This window comes from Polypterus senegalus, chromosome 6 (genome assembly GCF_016835505.1).
Source record: "Polypterus senegalus isolate Bchr_013 chromosome 6, ASM1683550v1, whole genome shotgun sequence".
NCBI lineage: Eukaryota > Metazoa > Chordata > Cladistia > Polypteriformes > Polypteridae > Polypterus > Polypterus senegalus.
The window spans coordinates 31,178,474-31,189,928 of NC_053159.1; the positions used below are offsets into that span (position 1 = coordinate 31,178,474).

General features: G+C 41.7%; 1 protein-coding gene across 1 annotated transcript; it reads right to left on the reverse strand.

The window, feature by feature from the left end:
- Positions 1–10: 10 nt before the first annotated feature.
- Positions 11–10,566, reverse strand: LOC120530926 (lysophosphatidic acid receptor 6). The gene is made up of 2 exons (XM_039755750.1): positions 10,353–10,566; positions 11–1,814 (listed from the first exon to the last, which is right to left on the reverse strand). Exon 2 carries the CDS (start codon positions 1,650–1,652, stop codon positions 693–695), a length of 960 nt encoding a protein of 319 aa, XP_039611684.1. The 5' UTR covers positions 1,653–1,814; positions 10,353–10,566; the 3' UTR covers positions 11–692.
- Between the last annotated feature and the right edge of the window lie 889 nt (positions 10,567–11,455).

The window sequence follows — 11,455 nt, forward strand, 5'->3', positions numbered from 1 at the left end:
TGGGCAGGGTTCTAGCCCACCGCAGGACACCTACACTCCATATCATTGTCAAATTGTCTTTTTTTTTTTTGATTTACGGTTGAACTTTCTGGTTCATGGCAGGTAGCTATCATACCGAGAATGTAATACTTTTCATACCTGATGACACGGATATATTAATAGTGATGCTTATATCAAAGTCACTTTATTTTTAGAACTGGGCAATCACATTTGTAGTGCATGTCTCTGTTATGGGAGGCCATATGTCCCATTTACCCAAATTGTAACAAATTTAGTACCTGGAAACTGAGTATACCGATTGATATGTTTATAAAATGTTGTTGTGAATAAGAGAACATGCACAATGCCGGAAGTTGGTGCCTGTCCTTACAGAACAGTGATACCTACTGGAGATGCCTCCATTACCAGTCCCCAGTTTACCCCTTTTGATGTTCTAAGAGCAAAATCCACACAGACACAGGGAGTGTTGGCAAAACCCCACATAGAAAGTGAAAAGGCTGGGCATTGAGCCCAGACTCTTGGGTACTAACCACTACACCACCATGCTGTCCTTGATTATATAAAAAAAAAAGAACATCTGGAGCACAAAAATGTGCCAGCACTTGAAGACGTGCCATGTGGTCACAACAAGTCCTTTGTCATTTGTGGTTTTGGCTTCTGTAAGTGTACATGTGTGTGCTTGCATTGAAATTTCACTTGCAGCTGTCGGCTTCGTAAATCGTGTACACCCTCTTCTTCCTCGGTGGCCTGAGCCTCTTGAAAATGTTCCAGCTGAATTTGGCCGTTGCAAAATAATACACGAGAGGATCAAAGCAGCTGTTGAGGCTGACGGTGGCCATGGTGATCCTGCGCAGCTTGTAAAGGACATCAGTGCAGGAGCAGCTCTTGATGTGCCCCACTCTTGCCAGGAAGTAGAGGAGATGAGTGATGTGATAAGGAAGGAAGCACAGGATTAGGATGCTCAGGGTGATGTAAATGATCCGAAGTGCCTTTCTGCTGCTGCCGGTGCGGATTTTAGAGATGCGTCTGGCAATTAGAGAGTAGCAGATCATGATGATTGTGAAAGGAATTAGGAAGCCAAAGAGCAAACCACAGATGTGATAGACCGCCATTTGCTGAGACCACTGTTTAGAGGTGAAGTTTTCAAAGCAGTTAGTGATGTTGTTATGTGTGTTGATCTCCGGGGCATAAAGTAACAAGGAGAGCATGAAGCCAGCTGCAATGGCCCACACCAGCATGCTCACTTTTATGCTGTATCTGGCTTTCTGAAGCTTAATGTAAGTGTAGGGAAAGACGACGGCAATGTAGCGGTCGACACAAATGCATGTTAAAAAGGCGCTGCTTATGTAGATGTTGGTGTGGTAGAGGGTCCCCGTGATCTTACAAGTCACATTCTCAAAGATCCAGTTATTCTTGTTTAAGTGATAATGAATCCGAAAGGGCAGCGTGAAGATGAACATGGTGTCCACAACAGCAAGGTTGATGATGTAGGTGTTGGAAGACAAGTGATTGGTAATTTTAAAAATGAAAACGTAAAGAGCCACCAAATTTCCAGTCAGTCCAAACACAAACACCAGAATGAACACAACCGGGAACAGGATAAACTGGAAGTCTGCCGTTATCTGGCCACAGCCTTCTGGTGAGTTCGACATGGCTGCAGTGAAGCCTGACTGATATCAGAAGTGATGTTCTTCAGATCTGTCACATTCTTCAACAGATTCAAGCTTTTCTGTATTTCTATTTATTTCTTTATTTGTTCTTCCAGGCTTATGTGAGATGGTGCTGACAGAATTTATAGGCCAGAATCTTCCAGTCTGAAATGAAATTTCAAGCAGCCATGAAAGACAATGAAAAGGATATAACTGTAGGTGAGTAATCAGTCAAGATATTACATTTTAAAAATTACCATCAGAAAATATATATAAAGTAGAGTATGCCATATAATCACCCGCTCTCTAGCTTGCAGCATTCATTTTAGGGTCACAGTGAGGCAGGAGACATTGGGTACAAGGAAGGAATCGACCCTAAACAGTATGTTGGTCCTCTATTGCAGGGGTCGCCAACTCCGGTCCTGGAGGACCACCATAGCTGCAGGTTTTCATTCTCACCCTTTTCTTAATGAGTGACCTGTTTTTGCTGCTACTTAACTTCTTTTGAATTCACTTTAATTGACTTGCTCTTGAAGACTCAGACCCAATAACTGTTTCTTTTTCCTTAATTAGCTGCCAAACCATAGTGAGGTAGAAAATGAGCCAAAACATGACCAGCAAACTGTGGCCATCATACAATATCTGAAAATCAAGACCAATGAAGGTCTAAGGTATGTTGATCTGCTCAGGTCCACAAGACATTTTAACCAGTGCTCTTAGAAAAGAGAAAATCTACAATTTCAGAAATGTCTGCTGTTGCACAATGAGAGGAGCAACAAGCCATGGAATTAAAGAACGGGTTTAATTAACAACAAGACTCGGTGAACTAATTAAGCAACTGCTCGGAGTGAAATTAGTTGGAGTTTGAGGCACTGACTTTGTTGGTCTTCTGTTGGCTCACTCACTTCACATTTCATTTCTGTTTGGGTGCCATTTAAGGAAAGAAATGAAGCAATTCAGAGGAAGGATGAAGAAATTCAGGCAAACAAATCTTAAAAAAGCAATTCAATTACAGTGAATTCACAAGAAGTTAGTCAGCAGCACAAACAGGGCACTCATTAAGAAAAGGGTTAGAATGAAAACCTGCAGCCACGGTGGTCCTCCAGGACCAGACTTGGCAACCCCTACTCTATAGGCACCCCTTACACACACACAGACCCACGTTCACTCACAGAAAAGTAACATTCACCTCCCACCTACCTTGATACCGGAAAAAATATTGCTCAGTCTCGAGGACACAGGCAGCATTTCTGTAATATATAAAACTATTTTATAGTCCCCCACTTTCAAAGATCCAATAGAACAGTGGGAAAAGGATCTCTCACTCAACATCTCAGAAAAGGAGTGGAAAGTAGCAATGCACAAAATTCACTTGAGCTCCTTATGTGCAAAGCATACAATTATTCAACTTAAAATTATATATCAAGCGCATCTGTCTGGTTAAAAATTGTCCAAAATGTTTCCAGGGTAAGATCCAATCCGTGAACGCTGCAATCGAGCTCCAGCCTCACTGGGCCTCATGTTCTGGGCCTGCACCAAATTAACATCATTCTGGACCAAAATCTTTAAATGCCTTTCAGACAGCCTCGGTGTCACAATCCCTCCTGATCCACTAACAGCTGCGTTTGGTGGGCTCACTGAGGGGCTTAAAATGGAGAAGGACAAACAAACTGGAATTGCCTTTATTTCACTATTGGCGCATAGACTTATCTTGCTCAACTGGAAGAATCCTAACTCACCTGTTCTAAGTCAGTGGGTAACTGATGTTTTATACTATTTGAAACTGGAAAAAAACAGATTCGCACTTAGAGGATCTGTACAGAACTTTTTCAAAACCTGGCAGAATCTAATCAATAATATTTTAGAATAAGCATCCATTTATCTTTATTCATTTATTATTTTATCTATTCATTTATCTTTACTAGCATAAAGTTTTACATTGCTGGCCTAGCTCTCTTTCTCAGGGGTGAGAGTTGATTTATTTCAAACCTTTTTTCTTTTTCTTTTTGTAAAACTTGAGTTATGTGTATGGAGTGTTATTTGATTTTAATAAATTCAATAAAATGAAAAAAATATATATATGGCAGAAACGCGCTTGCAGAGATGGTGAGAACATACAATTGGTCAGCAAAACCAAGGAGGTGTTGGTGGATTTTAGGAGGTCCAGGCTCCTCATGGACCCCGTGATCATCAGAGGTGAGTGTGTGCAGAGAGTGCAGACCTATAAATACCTGGGAGTGCAGCTGGATGATAAATTGGACTGGACTGCCAATACTGATGCTCTGTGCAAGAGAGGACAGAACCGACTATACTTCCTTAGGAGGCTGGCGTCCTTCAACATCTGCAATAAGATGCTGCAGATGTTCTACCAGACGGTTGTGGCGAGTGCCCTCTTCTATGCGGTGGTGTGCTGGGGAGGCAACATAAAGAAGGACACCTCATGCCTGGACAAACTGGTGAGGAAGGCAGGCTCTGTTGTAGGCATGGAGCTGGACAGTTTGACATCTGTGGCAGAGCAATGGGCACTGAGCAGGCTCGTGTCAATCATTGAGAATCCACTGAACAGGATCATCTCCAGACAGAAGAGTAGCTTCAGTGACAGACTGCTGTCACCGTCCTGCTCCACTGACAGACAGAGGAGATCAGTCCTCCCCCACATAATGCGACTCTTCAATTCCACCCACGGGGTAAATGTTAATATTATACAAAAATATTGTCTGTTATACTTGCATTTTATCTTATCTCTTTAATATTGTTTATTATCAGTATGCTGCTGCTGGAGTATGTGAATTTCCCCTTGGCATTAATAAAGTATCTATCTATCTATCTTTATAAACTCTTCTAGATTAGGGGTCTCCAATGGTCCTGAGGCCTCATTTACTGTATAAAGTTTGCATACCCACATTTCAGGCCTCTTTTTTTTCAAGTGGGTTTGTAATTGACTTCATGTAGTAGTTGGGGAGTTGAATTGTCCTTCAAAACGATGATCAAAAGCGATGAATCCTTAGCCACTACAACTAACTTATCTCTCCAGTGACGCCACCTGCTTAATGTCCAAAAAGCCTTGAAGGTCACGAGACCCTTTACAGTATGCAATTAATACCAAATCACGAGAGAGTTCTGACTACTCAGGGCTGGTCATAGGACGCCTTCACAGTGCAGCAGATGTCCTGTCTCATTCAAAGTCCATAACTGAAATTTTCCTTGCAGTGGCTCACACCAGAAAGAGCGAACCCAACCTCCCACCTAACCATGGAGTTCATTTATAAAACTTGCGTATGCACAAAAAGAGTACACAAATTCCTACACAAACATTGAGATTTATAAAAGAAAACTTGACACGGGAATGTGTTTATATTTATGGCAACTCTCACCCATGCATATGCAACATTTTGGAGAAACTGGGGATATGAGGACACCCTTGATCAGGTAGGGAAATGCAGGCAAATCAGATAATTGACGACTCACACGAATAATAATTCATATCACCGAGGTGTTGTTATAACGTGCATTGACGTGACAAACATATTAAAGCTCAAATGTGATAGATGCGATACACAGTCTGTATTTTACTTCTTTTCTAAGAGGACCAATGCTGTGTATTTGCACTGAACAAACATTTTTTTTGTCAGTTTATATTGGCTACCTATTGTCACCTCACAGGGTAGTGGCTGACAGGTCTGGAATATCTCAGCCAAGCTTTGCTCCGTCATGCCTGCTGTGCTGGAAGGCATTAATTGTCTGGTGAGGCACTACATCCAGTTTTCGTGTGGTGTGGGTGCACATACATAAAACATAAAAATCAGTTTGCACCAGTGTTCATTTTCCTTACGTAATCAGAGCACTTTAACACACACATACTGAATTAGGGGGTTAGCACTTTCACATAATGTATTTTCTGGTTTGTCTTTTGTATCTCTGTGTTGTCCTCGATGTAAACTCGCTAGCCAAGCATCTACAGTAAAGCAGTGGGAAAAAAACAGGCACATTGGGCAGACGGCCATAAGGAGGACCTTTGTGGGGTATGTTCTGTTGCAGTAATTTCTGGGCGGTTGCCATGGTAAATGAACACTAATTTATAGTTGAAAAGGAGCACAAAAAGGCAGGAGAAGGAGGGACAACACGGAGCAGAACCGTTGTGGTGGAGAATACAACTCATGCCTGTCTACGGCCAGATAGGAGATTGCCTCACTTAAAGGTTGAATTCCCCTTTCCAGTTTGGAGGTGGCCACCTTGAAGACTTCATCAGCCAGCACGCTCTGGGAAGAAGCAGACGGGACAGTCAAGAGTTGTTTAGATTGAATGAGCTGAAGGCAGTGTTCATTTTTCTGGGATAGCATAGAGACACAAAGAAAGACTATGATGTCATTTCAGAAGTGACAGAACTGCGTTGTCTTTGTGTGTTGCCTGTGGTTGAAGAAAGTTTTCCGTTCATGTTATTTGTGTACTGCATGCATTGGTAGTCATCCATCCATCCATTATCCAACCTGCTGTATCCCAACTACAGGGTCGCAGGGGTCTGCTGGAGCCAGTCCCAGCCAACACAGGGCGCAAGGCAGGAAACAAACCCCCGTGACCCTGTGTTAGGATATAGTGGGTTGGATAATGACTGACTAATAGAATAAAAGTAAGGTCCGATGGCCAGGGAGGACAGAAAAAAACAAAATCTGCAGGGAGACCACGAGACCATCAGGTAGGCTTAGGATTGCTTGTGAGGATAAAATGAATGCAACAAAATACGGGGAAGTCCTGTAGGAAAACCTGATTCAGTCTGCAAGAAACCTGCGCCTTGGGAGAAGATTTGTTTTTCAGCACGATAACTACCTTATGTAACCTTTTAATGTCCTGGAGTGGTCAAGTCAGAGCCCAGATCTCAGTCCAAAGGAGAATTTGTGTGTGGACTTGACAAAGGCTGTTCACTCACAATCAACATTGAAAACAGAAAAATGGCAGTGTCCAAAACCGACAGAAACCTGTGCACATTAACTCAAGGCTGTCATGGCCGCCAAAGGTGCAGCTGCTAAATACTGCCTTAAATGTGGTGAATACTTACGAGATCATTTGTTTCGTGTTTGGTATTTATAATTAATTTAGACCATTTTGCTGAGGTCTGTTTTCACTTTGACACTAAAGAGACTTTTTCTGTTGATCAATGTCAAGAGGTCCAAATTAAATACACTAAGTCACCATTGTATAACACATAGGCTCTATAGTTGTCAAGTATAAACTATAGATAAAATGGGCAGCCACCCGCCTGAAATAACATAAAAGTAGTTTTAGCTGAGGGTTGCACTTTGCTGTAAAGTCTTGGGTTCAAATCCAGTGCCAGCTGTGTGGAGTTTAAGTGCCCTCCCCAGGTCGGTGTGGATTCTTGTTTTTCTCCACCACATTCAGTACACTGCTGATTCTGAATTAGCCCCCTATGAGTGAGTGTGCCCTGTTATGGACTGGCACCTGATGCTGCTGGCATCGGCTCAAACCCCCACTGACCCTGAAGTGGATTAAGCAGGTTTGATAAAGGATGGGTAGGGCTGAGGTGTCACCTCTTGGTTGTGTTTTAATACTTGTCCATTTTCTGGAATGCTGAACTGGGCTGCAGTGGTGCACTGGGTTCCATTCCCAAGTGCTCTTTGTGTAGGGTTACCGTATTTCCCGAGACAAAAATAAAAAAGTTTGTCCCTTTGGAGTTTCTCTCCATGTCAGAGTGGTTGCATTTCTAATTACTTCCATAATGTCCATGTTGTGCATGGCACCCCATTTTCAAGAGCCACTCATCTATGATATTGTTCTTGCGTGTTCATCTGATGCTTGTTAAGAATAACATGGAAATAAATACTTTAAACAAAGTAAAACTGGTTGGCAACGATGAGCCGTAGAATGTGCAATCCAGACAAACTGTCAGTTTTGTAAAATCCTCCCAGACAGGCACCTAAAAACAGGACATTTCTGACGTGTGGTATCTCTATCCCTGTGTGGAGTTTGCATGTTCTCCCCGGCGCTATAGTTTCTTCCCACAGTCCAAACACACGCTGGTTAGATGGTTCAGCATTACCAGTTTGGCCCCTGATGTTCCTGCCTAGCACTTAATGCTGACTGGAATAGGCTCCAGCATCCTGCTCTGGAGAAGCGGGTTTAGAAATTGAAAATGATGGAAGGAAAACAAGAGACATATAGTACAGGGTGAGGCAGAAAGGACGGACGTCTTTGAAATGGCTAGAACTCACCAGTAGGTGGAGTGCCAGATGTGTGGTAGGTGGCGTTAGGTTCGTGAAGTCTTAGCATTTTTTTATTTTCTATTTAGTTGAAGCCATGGAGCCGTGGACGATAGAACACCGCATTTTTGCGTATGACAGGTTTTGTCAAGAACAACCAATCTATTACTGCAGTTCAGTGTGAGTTTCGTTGCCATTTCAATATCCACAGAAATAAAACTGTTCCCACTCGTAATACTATCCTATGTTGGGTTAAAGCACTTCATACACGAAGTACACTAATGAACAAAAGACCGCCGGGGGCTACACGAACGGCACGTACCCCTGAAAATGTGGAAAGCGTACGACTAGCCCTGCTGCGCAGTCCAAGTCGATCTGCTCGGAAGCATTCTTCTGAACTTGGCCTCAGTAATCGTTCGGTAAGGCGTATTTTGCATTTAGACCTGCATTTCCATCCCTACAGATTGTCAAATGCTATTTCAATATGAACTCAAATCTTTTAATACATTTCTTTGTAAGAAAAAATTAACAATTTTGTGATTTTGTAAGAAAACATCTGTCCTTTCTGCCTCACCCTGTACATTAGCTTTAACTTGATCTTTTAGTCAAGCAAGGTAACCGGGCAACATGGTGGTCGGCTTGCCGTGATAAAGCAAGAACTAACTTCAGAATAGGAGCTGTAGGCCACTTATCAGTCTGTGGTTTGAAAATTCAACGAGAACGTAGCCATTTTTGATGAACTTGTGACTTCCTCCCATTAACTGGAATGGCGATGTCACCCCTAGTCAATCAAGATGAACCACAGGATTTCCTGTTACTCTCAAGCCATCCTAACACAGCACAAGTCTTCCCATATGCCAAATGCTCTAAAATGTTGAAAGTCACAAGATAAAAAAAAAAAAAAGCATAAATGAATGTATTTACCCATGAAAGAAAAAATACTGTATAGTCAACCATTATTATCCCACCAATTATTGGAACTTTGGGAAACGAGGGTTGATCGAGGGTTGGATATTTTATATTTAGAAGGAAAATTAGGTGGAAAACATGAAAGCGTTTGTTTGAGAGCTTCTGATGCCCACCATCATAGCAAGAGACCTGTGAGTGCAGACATTAGTGCGCCTGCCCACTGTGCCTGTGATGATGGGATGTGCTGCTCCACCCTGTCGATACAGTGAATACGCTTTAATTCATTCATTTGATTTAATGCATTTGGATGTGCTTTGTAATGTTGGTCCACCAAACATTTTAACGGTGCGCTCAGATTAAAAAAAAAAAAAGAAGAAGAAAATAAGAGTTTTGGAAAAGTCTTGTGTAACAGAATGAGAGTATTAAGAAACGATTGAATTAAATCAGGGGCTTTTAGTTTGAGGCGGCACTGACTGTTTCACTCTTGAATTGCTTTGCAGTTCTTTATTGCTTGGCTGCTTGTTAAGAGGAAAAAAGTATCAATGAACAAAACCAAACCTTCAAAAGTTAAAAACAAGGCAAAGGAAGTTTGTCCTATTACACTGAAAAAAGTATAACATTGATGTTGTTCATTCAACGTAAGTTTTCTCTTTCAAGCAACTTAAGATTAGTCATTTAGTGTTGCAGCTTGAAATATTTGGTTTCAGATCTCAATCAAAGTAAAAAAATTTGTTTGTACCAAAGTAAGTTATGGTGGAGGGAATAAACGTAACAATCCTATTTCAGTTAACCTAATATTTTAGGTTTTTCGTGTGCTGTGTTTGAGGGGTCGTTTGTATATTCTTCTGGTCGAACTTTCCAGCGTGATGGCTTTCCAACTGCCAAAGAAGAACAACTTAAAAAATAGATTTACTTCATTATAAAACAAGTGAATGGCACCCAATCACTCTAAAATGATTGGCCTCAACTTAGAAATTGTGGGATCAATAAGCTAAAAAAATTATATTGGTTCAGATTGAAAATATTAATCAACACATTTTTTTTTTCAGTGTAGAAGTCATTGGTTGCTAATTAGGAAAGTGGCTGCAACAAAAGCCTGCATGCCTGCCTCCGAGTTTGGCACCCCTGGTAAGATATGGTGCCCGTTGACAATGATGCCTCCTTAGAGTTCACTGCGGGTTTTGATTTTTGTTTTAACTTTTCTATGCCACAAGATCTTTTACATTAGCTGCCTTATTACTCGGTCTATTTACTGTAATTGAAACTCAGACCTTTTATTTTATAAAGCGCCTTTCTATAGTAAACATCAAAGCCTTGCTGAAAAGAGCTATAGTAGTGTTCTCTCCATGGGTATTACGATCGAGTCATGGCTGGGGTTTGAGCCTTGTGGTTTAAAGGTCTGTCTTATCTTGGCCATTAATCCATTACGGTACACAGAGTGTGTGACGAGTGCGTACATCCCGGCATATCCCAGTGAGGCAGAAGGCTCACCTGCTCCACTTCCCAGACTGAACAATTTCCATATTTTCATACTTTTTATCTTATCATGCAAGTCGGAGGCGAGACCCTTGAATGTACTTACCCGAGATGTCCGTCACCTGCACACTTCGAGCTCTCAGTTGACAACTCACTGTTTTGACTCTGGCTGGAAAAATGTTCTGAGAATTTTCTGTGCAAATGTCAGAGAGGAAAGCATTGAAGCCACAGGAAACGTGCATAAAGCTGTGGGGCCAAGCGGGGGGGCCAGACTAGACTGACACCAGCCTGCTAAATTAAAGCATACAGCTTAATGGAAAAGTTTCTTTGTACGTAGTTAAATGCCAATTGAAAACAGTGTCAATGTCTCCAAGTGTGACCTAAAACAAGAAGGGAGTAGGCGTCGAGCGCACCACGAGCACAACAAAGAGCAAGTGCATTAGAAAAGTGTGCACAAAGGAGCAGGACAGTTCATCTCAAGCCCATTAGAATGGCTGCGGTCTTTCTGAGTCATATTGACACTCATTTATGATTCATACTTTCCTCTTTATGTACTCGAGCATATTGATTCCGAATGCACCAACAGTGCAGCCTGCAATTGCATTTTTGGGCCACTTGTTTCACTTTCTGTCTGAACATTTTTGTTTTTAAATTGGCCTGTTAACACATAAGACATCTCAAGATGTAATACCACAGCTCGTATTGATTGTATAATCAACTATTTAAAGTCTGGTGAGGTTTCCACACTAAAAAAAAGAAAAAAAAAATCTGAAAGACAAGGTTCATAAATAGCATAATAATCAATCAATCAATCAATAATGGACGTGAAGCAAGTGGTGGCACACTTTTGATGTGAATTAGTATTTCTTTAAGTCCGCTGGTCCGTCTTGCATCTACTGACATCCCTGTGTTCTCCGTCTTTCCAGGTTTTTATTTATACTGCTATACGGTGTTAGTCGGCTCAAAGTGGGTGATGCTGGTAGGTGAGAACTAAACCATGTAAGAATGGTGACCAACAGTCCTTTTCAAGTCTGGGTCACAGAATTTTGCTGACAGAACTCTTAGTACCACAGCTTCTGTTAACTGTTGTGACTGGGTGAACAGCCCGAGGGTATCCACAAAGAATGCTGGGGCACCACCTGGGCCACCCCCTTTAATTAGCACAACTAAAATAACAAAAATAATAGTGCTTTAGGCACAAAGCAAAAT

What these genes read in the sequence shown, in the direction of transcription:
- LOC120530926 (XM_039755750.1), bottom strand. Translation starts at nt 1,652, where the DNA reads ATGTCGAACTCACCAGAAGGCTGTGGCCAGATAACGGCAGACTTCCAG.